This window comes from Narcine bancroftii, chromosome 1 (assembly GCF_036971445.1).
Source record: "Narcine bancroftii isolate sNarBan1 chromosome 1, sNarBan1.hap1, whole genome shotgun sequence".
NCBI classification, from domain to species: Eukaryota; Metazoa; Chordata; class Chondrichthyes; order Torpediniformes; family Narcinidae; genus Narcine; species Narcine bancroftii.
Genome location: NC_091469.1, coordinates 41,390,792 through 41,405,845, shown reverse-complemented (window position 1 = coordinate 41,405,845; position 15,054 = coordinate 41,390,792). Strand labels below are relative to the sequence as shown.

The window sequence follows — 15,054 nt, the reverse complement described above, 5'->3', positions numbered from 1 at the left end:
TTCTGAATTTTGTTCATGTATTTTATAAAATTTGGCAATTACCCAAGCAGCTTTTCCTCCCTCTTCAAAATTGCATAGCAATATAGTAATTGCATTATCTCCAAGTAAGCTTTTCAATGGAAATCCTGGTCATCATTACCTTTCCACAAAAACTTTCTGATGATTTTATTTAAGTCCTTAAAAATCATTTAGGAATAATAGGGAGGAATTGAAATAAGTATTGAATTTTAGGAAGGATGTTCATTTTGATACAATTCACCCTGCCCATCAAAGTATCAGGTAATTCCATCCATCGTTTTAGATCATCTTCAATTTTTTTAAATAATGGTCCATAATTGATCTTGTACAAGGTATCTAAGTGTGGATTAATTTTTACCCCTAAATATTTGATTCCTTCTTCAGGCCATTTAAATTTAGTATATTTTTTTGCATTGAGAATAAATCTCCAAATGTCAATGGCATCACTTCACTCTTGTCCCAGTTTACTTTATATCCCAATATTATATCATGTTGGTCTAATCTTATTTGTAAATTAGCCCAATGATTCTTGTGGATCAGGTTAAATAAACAATCACATCATCTGCGAATAGACTTAATTTATGTTCATCTAGGCTAGTTTTAATGCCTTTAATATTTGGATCAGAGTGAATTAGTTCCGCTAAAGGTTCTATTACTAGTATAAAGAGGGCAGGGGACAATGGGCAGCCTTGTCTAGTTGATCTTGTCAAATAAATAAAATCAGACATAACCCCTTTTGTCGCTATCCATTTTATAAATGTTGGACCTAACCCAAATTCGCAAGTGTTTTAAAAAGAAAACTCCACTGACCCCTGTCAAAAGCTTTTTCCACATCAAGTGCTACTGCAACACTTGGATTGTCCTTTTCTTGAACTAGATGGATCAAACTAATCAATCTCGTCACATTATCTGCTGATTTTCTACTGACTTAATAAATCCTGTTTGATCTCTTTGAATCAATCTTGGTAAGAAATGTTCCAATCTATTTGCTAATAACTTAGAGCTAAAATTTTGAAATCTACATTTAATAAAGAGATGGGTCTGTAAAATGATGCTATTAATGGATCTTTACCTTTTTTTGGAATAACTGTTATAATAACAGTTTTAAAAGAATCTGGTAAAGTTCCTGTCTGGTCTTATTGTATTAATATCTTCATAAAAACTGGGATCAATACATCTTTAAATTCCTTATAGAATTCGGAAGTAAAGCCATTGTCTCCTGGAGACTTCCTTTGAATAAAATACGGTCAATATGTTGTTGCATTTCTAGTTCTGTTGCAGTCTCACATTATCCCAAAGCTGAGATCTTTATGATTACTTATTCCATTTTCAGGAGATGATTTACTAAAACAACAGAGTATTTTAAAAGAAGCCTGTAGGTTTAGAAACACACCAAGACTGGAGAGGCTGGAATCTTCAGCAATCGATGATCTCAGTGAATCGAGCAGCATCCAAGGGTAGAAATAGTCAATGTTTTTAGACTCAATCTTTTAAAGTAAAAAGGGGGGGGGGGTGATATTACATATTTGAGAGGGAAAGAAGTTGGGGTGTGCCAAAAGGTGTAAGGTTATTGGACAGGAGGCAAGAGAGGTGGAAAGACAGGTAGAGGAAGAGACCACGGGGAAGGGGGAGGGTGCAGGGGAAGAAGTAAAATATTCAGTAGTATGTAAAGGAGAGATGAAAGCTGTGGTATCAAATGGAGGTGGGGGTTACCAAAGATGCCATTAATTTCAAGGCTGTCCAAGAAGAATATGTTTCTCGAGTTTACATTTAACCTGTAGGTTTAGGATCACATTGCTGCTGAGTTAGCCAATAAACCACTTTACAAAGTTCACAGCTCCCCAATCCACTCTGCACATTGTACTGTTAAGCATCCTCTAGGGCAGCGTTTCCCAAAATGGGTTCTGTGGAAAGGCATAGGGGGTTCTGCAGATGAAATGACAAGGAGTAATAACAATCTACCTGTTTTTCTTTAAATTACTTTTTACCTCTGTCTTTAATTCAATTTGTTTCAGGTGTGGGGGGGGGGGGGGAAAGACAAGATGATTGCCACATTGGTGGGGTGGGGGGGGAAGGGTGAGCCAAACCAGACTTAGGAAACCTGTGGGGCTTGGTCTTTGAAAAGTGACTGAAGAAAACATCACAGAACACCAAACAGCACAGCAGCCCGTTTCATGGCACCAGAAACACGCAGACACCCCATGATACAGTCAGACTCAGAAGTGATTTAAGGAGTATGCGCAGGGTTTTCCATTGCCCTGATTCTGCATGGGTGAAGCCGGTGACCGCGGGCCAAAGTTGGCACCGTGCCGTTGCCAGGGTCACGCACGTTGTAGTTCCTGGGAGCTGGCAGTGGCATGAAGATTTGTGGCATGTGTGATGAGGGGGCTCGGTAATACTAGGTGCAGCCTGTCATCTGTGGTAAGTGAACAATGGGAGGGGTACCTGACTGGCAGCTGGTACAGCTAAATGAGAGGCCAGTAGTGAGTGGTATCCGGATGGCTAGGCCCTCGTGGGGGAGCGAGGGGCACTGGGGGTAGCCTGGGTCCGTGGCAGCGAAAGGTCGGGGGGGGGGTCTTCCTAAAGCTCAGCCTACTGCCTGGGTGCTAGTTAATTTGCCACTGGTGAGTTTATTTAATTTCTTACTATCCTTGTGTATATACAGGTCTTTTAAACTCTAATTGATGATAGGGGTTCCAAATGCTTCCAAAAGGGTTCCATGAGCTAAAATGTTTGGGAAGCTCTGCTCTAGGTACATTACACAATCAGTGTTTTATTCACGGCATGCTAACATTTATTCAAATTCATTGCAGTTTAAAAGATTTGTGCATGATTTTACACCACAATACAGTTTTTGGAACTTTGCACCTTATGTACAACAGTCATTAAGTTTGACAGTGTAATTGAGTGACCCGTGTTTAGTAAATGATGCAATGTGACTGGTGTTTATGCACTATGTGATAAGTATGGGTGTAGTGTGCCATGTGAAACAGTCAATCAGTGTTTCTTCCTTGATCTGATACAATTCTTCTGTGTTTGGAACACAGAACCTTCAGCCATTCTCAGCAATGGCTACAGCACATTCAAGTAAAAGCCTTGCTTTCTTTTATGTAGTTGTGTGGTGCGCTGTTAGAATCAGACACACACAAGGTAAAGACTGTACAACAGGCTTTAATCCACAAAGATGTCCACAGAGCCAGGCTGGCTGTGGCTTCAGTAACTCTGAGTGAGGCCTCGGGAGTCTGGTGCAGGCTTATATCCCGGAGGGTGATTGACACCCGACCGGGTGGGGGTTGATCCATTCAGGCCGACTCATTGACAGCCAGCCAGGTGTGGTCCTGTCCCCTTACTCTCCTGCAGGTACAGAGGTTTTCCCCCACCCCCTTCTTTAAAATGCTCAAATTGTCCTGGGGTCGTGGGGGGCAGTACCTGGAAACCACGGGGACCCAGCTTTGACTGGAGTAGGACCAACCTCTTCCGATCGGAGTCCAGGGTGTCGCCCTCATGTGCCTCGATGATTGCCTCCACCGCGTGCTGCTAGATCTCGAAGCGTTTCTGGGCTTCCAGGTGGCGTGGGTCAACTTCAAGGCTCCCTGCATACAAGAGTTTTTCAATGGCAGCCGTGGGAAAATTTTGTGGATTAAATTGTGGTGCGCCGTTAAATGGAATCAGACACACACAAGGTAAAGACTGTACAACAGGCTTTAATCCACAAAGACTTCCACAGAGCCAGGCTGGCTGTGGCTGCAGCAACTCTGTGTGAGGCCTCTGGGAGGCCGGCGCAGGCTTATATCGGGTGATTGACACCCGACTGGGTGGGGCTTGATCCATTCAGGCCGACTGATTGACAGCCAGCCAGGTGCTATCCTGTCCCCTTACTCTCCTGCAGGTACAGAGGTTGCCCCCTGCAGTAGGCTGGTGGTGTACCACCACAAATTGATAAAGAGAAGTGCAGAAGAAACCAAAACTTGACTGCGTCACAGGAAAGGGAGCCCATTTAACTTTGAGCAGTCCTAAGGAGGTCATAACCAAAAATTGGTTGATAATGGCTATTTAAGAGCCAGAGGTTCAGTCCCTCCCTGTTGTGGTTGAGGGCGTTAGTAGTATCCACTGGGATACGTAATCATCTTTCTGTCGGCTCATGTGCGAGGGCCAGCACCATTTATGGAGTCTGAGCATGGCAATCCATGCGCAGTTAGCTCGGCCCCAGTGGCAGTGGTGTCAGTGGGGGTCAGCGTGTCCACCAGTACACTTGCGCCATGGAGCGTGGTGATGCATGCACGCTCGGCCCCAGCAGCACAGTGGTTGGAGCCAGGCCCAGCGCACCACTCAAAGGAGTATGGGCAGGGGTTAAGCGCATACTGAAAAGGAGGTTTGCTAGGGTGTGTCAGTAGTTGGAAACCAGGAGGGTGAGTTAGGAGTTGGCAATTTCTGTTTACTGCTTTCAGAATTGTTAAGTATAATTTGAACATTTGTTTAGGCCTCATTAACTTTTATATTATTGTTTTGTTGTTAAGAATCTACTACATAGGATATCAGAAAAGAAGATTACAAATTTTGCAGGTTAACAATAAAGGATTTAAATACAACTTAACCTATACTGGAAACCCCTAACTTAGCATTCAAACGACTATATAAGTGAATAGGAAGGAAGTCACTACAGACTTGTTGAACATTCTGTATATGTATCAACAAGTGCATGTACAGTATCCCTCACTTTCTCACTTCTTTGTGTGCCAAAATACATTTAAAACATTACTTTTGTAACAGTTATACTCCCTCCAGGTACCTCCCTTTCTATGGAGATTTTAAAAATCTCCTTTCAGCTTTTCTCCTGGTGTAAGCTGATTATTAATATGCATTTTTCTGTTTCAGTTCTCACAAAACTAAACCAGATGAACCTGGCAGGTGAGTGAAGTTAATTAATTTTGTTCCTAACTATATGATCATATTTTTAATGTTACAGATTGAAAAGTGACTGTAATTTGTTTTATTGCAGATGACAGGCCACCCAATTATACTGCACCAAAACCACTGAGTTATACTGTTCAAAATTTTAGCACAGGTAATCTTGAGCATTAACATTTATTTTCAAGTCTTGTGGAATAAATGTATTGGCATGATGGTACAAAAAAGTGCTCCTGAATCTTTGGAAAAATCAGTTGATTATTTAATATTCTTTACTTACCAATTGCAGATTAATATAATTTTTGAAGGTTGTGTCAGAATATGTTGTGTTTTATATTGTATATTGATATGATCTGGGGAGGTAAGTGTGGCCGGTTTTTTTTTAGTGTAGGTCACATACAAATACTTCAAAACAGATCTCATTTAAAATACTGAAGCTCTGCTCAAGTCAGACAGACTGGCTCTGAATACCTTTGCAAAAGGTTTGGGGAGTGCCCAAGGGACTTCACTAATGGATTGTTGTTTTGAAAAGCCACAGATGAAAGAACTCAGGATTAAGTTCGGAGCCGCAGACTGTCTGAGTGCTGCTTGCTGTTCTCAGAGGGTCATGTGGTTTTGCAAGCAGAGAGAGTTGAACAGGTTTTTCTCTGAGAGAGAGAGAGAGAGAGAGAGAGAGAGAATTCAGATCAGCAGCAGCTGAGATTGGAACCTGACAAGCTTGTGGAAAAACCCCATTTGGAAGACTGGTGTGAGTGCTTAGTTCAGCCTGTTCAAAGCCCTTGTGGTCCATTTGAAATAAGGGAAACAAAAAGGAACTCTGTGGTGATCTGATGGAGCAAATTTCTTCAGCAAGACACTGATGTGGCTGATTAGATGGGATCAGTTTGTGTCCAGCGAACAACAATTCTTTCTCTGAAAACTGACAAGAACCTTCCTGAGCAGTAACCATTTACCTTTCAAGTATCAAAATGAGTGAACTTTATAAATGTTAAATTCTGTGCACAGTATAAGAATTGCCTGCAACCAGTGAACTTGGAGGAGTGAGAAGTGAGATTGGAATGTGCATCAAAGAACTTTTATGAACTTGCACACACATTACATACACATGCGCTTAGAATTAGAAAGGGGTTAAGTTAGGTTAAGTAAGTTAATAAAGATAATTAAAAGCAACTTTTGTTTAAGTAATCATTTGTCGGGGGACGTGGCAAGATGGCATAAGGATCAGACGTGCCTTCCAGTCCTCTCCTGACTCTATCTTATTGTTTTGTCTAGAAATGCCCGTTAAAATTCTTTAAAAGTTTAGATAATTTCAGTGCTGTTAATTTAACTTATTATGGTACAATTGGTGAAAAAGAGCAAAACAAAAAAAATGACAACAGATCATCAAAAAACTACATTTTCCAAAAGTTCAAGTTTTGGAGTCTACCTACAGGAAAGACACCGGGACTTAGCGTGAAATGGATCCCAGGAGAGAGGTACAATGTTCGGATGTAGAGCTCTATGTTACATCGGTAGAGCCACCTAAAGAGGGCACCAAACAGCCTTTAGAACAAAGAGTTACTCAAAGGCATTTGTCAACTGTAGAGGTGGTGCTGCAAACTGCACCTCTTGAGATAGAAGAACCTATACAACTTGATGTACTGGGAGAACTTAATACATTATGGACTGGGGAAAACCCCGGCCAGCGTCCTCCAGTCACTGCTGGAGAGGCTGTGGCTGGGATTTCCACACGCAGTCATACTACAAGGAAGGCAACCAGAATGAAGGAAGGAACAGAAGATCCTTTGGTTATGCAGAAGAAGCAGGAATCTGTTGAGCCAAAATCTCTTCCAATTGAAAAGATTTTTGTGAATCTTGAATCTAAATTATCTTATACAATGCAGGGATTATCCAAGATTATGACTGAACTTGGTACTAGGTTTAATACTCTGGTGAAAATACATTCTCAACAGATGGCTGAGTTTGGAGCTTTTAAGCTTGAAGTGAGAGATAAATTTAATTCGTGTGAAGAAGATATAGACGAAATACGGGATCAGGTTTTTGATGTGACCAAAATGGTCGAAGACTTACAAACTCAAAATAAAAATTTGGTGAAAAAGATTGATTATTTGGAAAACCAATCCAGATGGAACAATATAAAGATTATTGGTTTGCCGGAAGGTATAGAGGGACCAGACCCAAGAAAATCTTTTACTGAATGGATTCCGCAGGTGCTGGGTCAAGAACATTTCCCGGAAGGTATAATACTGGAATGTGCTCACAGAGCCTTGCGTAGAAGACCTATTTCAGGTCAAAGTCCAAGACCTGCTTTGGTTCGTTGCTTGAATTATTACGACAGAGAAATAATTTTATGAGTGGCTATTAGAAATGCACAACAGAGAAAATCACTCTTGATGATTCAAAATAATCGAGTTTTCTTCTATGCGGATTTGAGTCAAGAAGTTATGTTCCAACGACGGGAATTCAATCCTGCTAAAGAGTTGTTGTGGAAGAAAGGTTACAAGGCAACCTTTAGATATCCAGCTGTTTTGAAGGTTTTTCCAGATGGTTACCAACCAAAGTTCTTTGATTCTCCAAAGGAAGCTATAGCATTTGCTCAAGAGCTGCCAATTACTCAGTTTCAACAGAGACATAGTCCGCCGTGATCTCTAAGGAGACAAGAGATGGAAGAAAAGAGCCGTGCTCCAAGAAGGAATGGTTGTAATGGTGACTCGGCAGTTGGAGCTGATTAAAAGAAGGGTTGTCCTTTTTTTTTCTAATTTTTGTTTAAAAAAAAAGGATATTAAATAATGATGATGTTAGTTTAAGATGAAGTGAGAGTTGGGGGAGAGAACTGTATAGGCACTATTTCCTGAAAGTCATCTGCTACGTGTGAGTTATCTCACACCCATTTTTTTGGGGGGGAGTTACCGCATTGCGCGGTTTAGACGGGAGGGGGTATTTTTAACCTCCTACCCGTTTTTTCCTTTTTTTTTAGTATTATTAGATTAAAGAGTGAAGGGGTTTTTTTTTGTTTAAATATTAAAAAAAAGCATAAGAAAGTATTTGATTGTTTAAAAAACTAAAAATTGATGTGGTTTTTTTTGTAAAGTTTATTCAGTAGATAAGGAATATCTGAAATTTAAATGTGAATGGGATGGATAAGTTTTTTAAAAATTTTTTCTTTAACTTTAAGGTGAAAGGAGTGGTAATTCTGGTGTATATTATTTTGCTATTTTAGTTATAGAATGAAGGGAATAATGGTGAAAGTTATAAATTGAATTGTACAATTCTTAATGAGGCTTGAATTTTGTTTGTGGTTTATGCTCCATTTGTTGAAGATATAGATTTCATTGTAGATGTGTTTTTATTATTTGGATATCTGAATTTTAACGTAATGATTGGGGATATTTAAATGTGGTACTGGAGCTTTTATTGGATAACTATTCAAGAGTAAAAGGGAAAAATGGTGGAAGAGTACTAAAATTGAATTGTACAATGCTTAATGATGTTTGAATTTTGTTTTAAGATGGTGGTTTATGTGACTAATATGATGATAGATGTGAAGTTAGTTGATATTTGGTGAAGGTTTATCTCTATTGAGAAAGTTTTTTTTTCATCTTTTTTTATGCTACAATTTTTTTTAAGAATTGATTATATTTTTTTTTATTTTTTTAAATTTTTTATTTTTCACACCATAAATCACAAGAATTGATTATTGTTTAAGAATTTTTTGATAGATAATGTTACTAACTTTACTAATTTTTTATATTAAGTTTGAGTTAAATATATGTTTCATCTTAACTCCGTTTGTTAAATATATGCATTTAAGTTTGATTTAAATATGTTTTTAAAGTCTGATATCTTAGTATTAATTACTTTTCTTTTTGTTAGTATCTTAATCGGTTATGTTTTTGTTTTTTTTTGTAAGTGGGTTTTTTTCTTACATATATTATTAACTTTATTAATTCTTCACTCTCTATTTTGGGGGGGAAGGGGGGGTTGGACTAATTTAAGTTGGGTTATTAATGTGTAATAATTATTGGGGAGGGTATAGTTTATTTAGATTAATGATACTGTATTGTAATTTTATTATTTTATCTTTAATTTTTTTTTAGTGTAATCCTATATGTTATTCATGTTATAAAATCTTAAATAATGTTTTAAAAAAAAAGTAACTATTTGTCTTGGTAAACATCTATTGCTGTTGGGTTTTGGGGTCCTCTGAGCTTGTAACAGTATAATCAAGCTATTTATTTAATTTCATAGAATCGTTGGGGCAATGAGTTTCCCACTCAATCCCTGCTCCATGGCCTATCACCGACTCAACTTTATTTTTCTTTTTAAATGAAAAACAAATTTAAAAATTGTGTAGCAGGAAAGTGACCATTCTGACTGGAAAAAAGCAGTTGAGACATTCCAATTTGGACTTATTGGGTCCTTACCTTTTCAGATAAACACACATTAAATGGTCATACAAACATGTTTCAATGTACTAAGGGCTTCTTCCTCAAACATTTTGTTGTGCATTGAACCTGAAAACCCCACCATTCATTGAGTCCAAACTATTTTCTCAACTCCTGATATTCACATCTATTCTTTCAGTAGAAAAAAAGATGTCTGGGGAGGATATCAATGTTTAAGAAAAAAATGGGCAGACACATGGGTGGGATAGCTTTAAAGGAATATGGGCCCAATGCTGGCAGGTGGGAAATTTTGAACAGCATTGGCAAGTTGGGCTGAAGGCCTGTTTCCACATTGTTTGGCTCCATGAAATAATTGGATAGCTCAAGCACAAAGGATAAAATTTATACTTGGAGTCAAAGAAATGAGTGAGGTACAAAATAATTACCAAGAAGAACAGTGTTAGGGAGCATAATGTGGAGAATGCTAATGCACTGAGGCATTTTGAGATCAATATTTCCAAGGTGTAATACAATCCAACCAAAGAGGCTTATTTTTAAATTCAAGCCTGGTTAGTGTGAGAAGTTGTAAAAAGGGAGATCTCCAGGCAGTTTCTTCAGTGCCGCTTCCTCACATTTGCCATAGAATTGGATCTTCATGTCTCTTAGATTTCTCAAAACCTTGGTGATGATTTCACAATAGGAACAAATGGTGAATTAAAAGGTCAAAATATGATCCTGAAACTACTTTTTCTCCTGTTTTGTGCAGGTGAAGATCCAAGGAGCGAACTTGCAGCAAAGCTGATGAAGCAACGGAAAAAATTAGATTATTGTTAATGACAATAATCAGAGAAAACTGTTCCAACAAGCACATCTGATTCAATGAATTATAAGCACACCTGCAGTGCATTCAAGTTAAAACCACTGAACTTTGTGGAAAAACTTCATGAGAGAAATACCAAAATAAGGAATTCACAGAGTTCTAAGTTTCACCAAATTATCTTTGCTTTGAATTGAATCCTGATGCTCGACAAGTGATGCTCTTACAAGAACAGTTTATTAGAAGAGTTAGGTTTGTTTTGAGATTTCTCTTTTCAGTTTGAGAGCCCGTCTGCATCATTCTGTGTTTTTTTTTCAAAGGTAGTCCAATACACAAATTGGAATAAGCTCTAAGGTGCCTGTAAACACAAAATAGGAATTGGAACTTAAAAGATATTCTGCTAATATCATTACAGAAGTTTGCTATTATAATTTTAGAAGTAAAACTATGAATAGCAGAAATTGCTTTATTTTTCTTTCCTGAAAACTTGCAGTGGTTGTCTCAAGATCTTGCTGTCTTGTTTATTCAGTCTTAAGGCATAGGAGGATGACCTTTAATTTTTCACATTTATGATGGTTTTTTAATAGCTGCTCTGAATTCTTTGGACTCTCCATATCACTAAAAATATTTCCTTTACAAATGCAACTATTTTTAACACTGATTACAAATAATGTCAATCATTACTGAATGTCAAACACAACTTTCTCAAATTGGTACTGTAATTACATTACAGTAACTGAAAATTAAAATGTTAGATAGAAACAGCCCAATCTCAGCTCAGACCCGAAACGTCGGTAATATATCATTACCTCCAATGTGCATTGTGAGACCGGATGAGTTCCTCCAGCATTTCTATGTTTTGAGTCCAATCTGTAATCCCAGTCTCATATATTCAGGCAATTGGTTTGTGAGCATTTTGCTCCTGTTTTGAGTCTGAAAGAATTGCTTCTCAAGTACTGTTCCCTCAATGGCATCTAACTTGGAATACTTGTTACCATCCGAAAAGTTAGATATTTGCAATTATTGAGCACAGACTTTGTCACTCTTCCCATAGTGTGCCAGTCTACCTACTTTCAAAATTGGTACTTATGTATTTTCTTTAAATATACTTAAAAATAGTATTAGGGATAAGCTCTGTTGTTTGATTCTAGTGATCACTGCACTGTTTTAGGTTCGAAAATATTCTACCAACAATCATTAACACTGATCAAACAGGTCTTATTAAAAATCGTTATTCTTATATTGAATACAATATATTTACCTTCTACTCATGTGACAGAATGTGTCCTTTCTCTTGAAGCTGAAAAAGCATTTGATATCGGGTTGATTGGAAATATTTATTTGATATAGTAAAGAAATTTAATTTTGGTCCAGATTTTATTAACTGAATCGATATGTTATATTTACATCCTATGGCTTCAATCAGTTTTAATTTACAACACTTGAAAATGTTTAGGCTATTTAGGGAACATGACAAAGATGTCCATTAAGTCCTTTCTTTCTTTGGCTTGGCTTCGCGGACGAAGATTTATGGAGGGGGTAAAAAAGTCCACGTCAGCTGCAGGCTCGTTTGTGGCTGACCAGTCCGATGCGGGACAGGCAGACACGATTGCAGCGGTTGCAAGGGAAAATTGGTTGGTTGGGGTTGGGTGTTGGGTTTTTCCTCCTTTGCCTTTTGTCAGTGAGGTGGGCTCTGCGGTCTTCTTCAAAGGAGGCTGCTGCCCGCCAAACTGTGAGGCGCCAAGATGCACGGTTTGAGGCGTTATCAGCCCACTGGCGGTGGTCAATGTGGCAGGCACCAAGAGATTTCTTTAGGCAGTCCTTGTACCTTTTCTTTGGTGCACCTCTGTCACGGTGGCCAGTGGAGAGCTCGCCATATAATACGATCTTGGGAAGGCGATGGTCCTCCATTCTGGAGACGTGACCCATCCAGCGCAGCTGGATCTTCAGCAGCGTGGACTCGATGCTGTCGACCTCTGCCATCTCGAGTACCTCGACGTTAGGGGTGTGAGCGCTCCAATGGATGTTGAGGATGGAGCGGAGACAACGCTGGTGGAAGCGTTCTAGGAGCCGTAGGTGGTGCCGGTAGAGGACCCATGATTCGGAGCCGAACAGGAGTGTGGGTATGACAACGGCTCTGTATACGCTTATCTTTGTGAGGTTTTTCAGTTGGTTGTTTTTCCAGACTCTTTTGTGTAGTCTTCCAAAGGCGCTATTTGCCTTGGCGAGTCTGTTGTCTGTTAAGTCCTTTACGGTTTGATATAATACTAGAACCATTACCGATAGCCCTTTGAGAATCTGTAGAATTTAAAGGATGATTTATTGCTTTTTATTTCAAATCCAGAATATATTTCCAAATATATTAATTATGTTTGCTCAGTTTGGACAATTTTTAAATAGAAAATAAATTTACATAAGAGTGAACTTTCCCTTTAAAAATATCTTCTTCTGTGTATTCTAAATTTCCATTTAAAATAGATCATGATCAGTTTGAATATTAAGGAATCACTATTCCAAAAGGTTATAAGAATCTTATGAAAGAAAATTTTATATTGTGACAGAGTACTTAGAGGTTATTTGGAATGAATTGCTAGAGCAGCTTCCACACACACATTTCAAAACACAGAATATTTGCAGGACTTTTGCAGAATGCTTTTTGCAAATGAACAAAGTATCAGCATACAGATTGCCTGGGAGAACATGAGACTTTTGCAGGCAGAGACGGAACAGCTTTGCTTTCAGAGAGGGAGGGAGTGAGAGAGAGAGTCACAGAAATCAGTTCCAGAGGGACAAGCTGGCAAACTTTGGAAGGCTGCCTGGTCAAAGGAGAAGACTGGTGGTCTGAAAGGTGACCTGAAAGAAAGAGAATCATCTAGAGAACCCTAAAGGGGGCAAGTTTCATCACCAAGACTGATTGAGAAGGAATCAGTTGCGGATGTCCTGGAAAAGGAATCTCTCTCTGAAAACCAGAAAGAACCTTGCTGAAAGGTAATAATTTGCCTGTTAAGCACCAAAGCCTGGTGAACTTTGTTGGTTTTTTTTTTATTTTTTTTAAATTTTTTTATTTTTCACACCATAAATCACATTAGCCATGATATACACTATTTCTTTTCACACATATACAGTGACTTTTTCTCCCCCCCCACTTTCCTCCCAAACCACCCCCCCACCCCCCCCTCTCATCCTTTTTAGGTATACAATCTAGGTTGCATTAAGCCAGTCAGACAATGTTGTCATTCAACAAAATTACACCAGAAATTCTACTGCGTCCATTCTTTTCTTTCCTTCTCCTTCCATCAACTTAGGTAATGTTTGTCCCCGGTAGGTTTTCACTATTGTATTTAATGTAAGGCTCCTATACTTGTTCGAATATTTCAATATTATTTCTTAACCAATATGTTATTTTTTCTAATGGAATACATTTATTCATTTAAATTTGGTAGTTTCTTCCTTTTAATTTGGTTATGTATTCCATTAATATTTAAAGACATATAGTTCAGCGTAGCCCTTTTATATTTTGTTTATCTTCTCTTTCCGTTTTTCCATCATTACCTTTCCTCCTTTTCCATTTCTGTTTTCTTATTTTCAACTCTTTATAAGACAACATTCCTACAACATCTAACATTTTCCTTATTCTCCTATTTCTATCTTATTTAAGATTACATTCCCAGAGTTACAACCTCCTGAGTTGTCCTTTATCCCTTGTCGGACAACCACATCTCCCCTCTCCATTTGGATTTGCGAATCCACTCGCAAGCGTCAACTGATTTTGCAGTGACCGCTATTTCCCCCCACCCCGCCTCCCCCAGAAAAGATTTCACTTTTCATATGTCACAAAGGTCCCGCTTTTAATTCCCTCCTTATTCTCTCTATTCCATTACCTTCCCTTATTAATTCTTGTCTATACTATCTATATTTTCCTCTAAGTACAGATACATTCATGTATGCTCATTGTTTCTATTCACTCTTATACCTCTTTACCTGCATACATATCAATCGTGATCATTTTTACTCTCATTACCCGTCTTCATCCCTCAGTCTATTTTTGTCTTTACCCACATACATATCAGTCGTGATCATTTTAACTCTCATTACCCGTCTTCCTCCCTCAGTCTATTTTTGTAATTGTTCTGCAAATTTTCGTGCTTCTTCTGGATCCGAGAATAGTCTGTTTTGTTGTCCTGGAATAAATATTTTCAATACCGCTGGATGCTTTAGTATAAATTTATACCCTTTCTTCCATAAAATCGCCTTTGCTGTATTGAACTCTTTTCTCTTCTTTAGGAGTTCAAAACTTATATCTGGATAAATGAAGATTTTTTGCCCTTTATACTCCAGTGGTTTGTTGCCCTCTCTTACTTTTTCCATTGTCTTCTCCAGTACCTTTTCTCTTGTAGTATATCTTAGGAATTTTACTACAATAGATCTTGGTTTTTGTTGTGGTTGTGGTTTAGAGGCCAATACTCTATGTGCCCTTTCTATTTCCATTTCATGCTGTAGTTCTGGACATCCTAGGGTCTTAGGGATCCACTCTTTTATAAACTCCCTCATATTCTTGCCTTCTTCATCTTCCTTAAGGCCCACTATCTTTATGTTATTTCTTCTGTTATGGTTTTCCATTGTATCTATTTTTTGAGCTAGTAGTTCTTGTGTCTCTTTAGTTTTTTTATTAGATTTCTCCAATTTCTTTTTTAAGTCTTCTACCTCCATTTCTGCTGCTACTGCCCGCTCTTCCATCTTGTCCATTTTTTTTCCCATTTCTGTTAAGGTCATCTCCATTTTAATTATTTTCTCTTCTGTGTTGTTTATTCTTTTTCTTAAATCCTTAAATTCCTGTGTTTGCCATTCTTTAAATGACTCCATGTATCCTTTAATAAGAGCAAGTATATCCTTTACCTTGCCTATCTTTTCTTCTTCTATTTCACC

General features: G+C 38.3%; 1 protein-coding gene across 2 annotated transcripts in view; it reads left to right on the top strand.

Annotated features, from left to right (window-relative positions):
* LOC138757437 (signal-transducing adaptor protein 1-like) overlaps positions 1 to 11,501 on the top strand; it is a 93,906-nt gene extending 82,405 nt beyond the window's left edge. For both annotated transcript variants that reach the window (XM_069924722.1, XM_069924715.1), the window contains 3 exons: positions 4,894 to 4,926; positions 5,018 to 5,083; positions 10,078 to 11,501. In XM_069924722.1, the coding sequence (XP_069780823.1) occupies positions 4,894 to 4,926; positions 5,018 to 5,083; positions 10,078 to 10,145 (167 nt within the window). In that variant the 3' untranslated portion in view covers positions 10,146 to 11,501. The remainder of the gene's footprint in view (positions 1 to 4,893; positions 4,927 to 5,017; positions 5,084 to 10,077) is intronic.
* Positions 11,502 to 15,054: the final 3,553 nt, after the last annotated feature.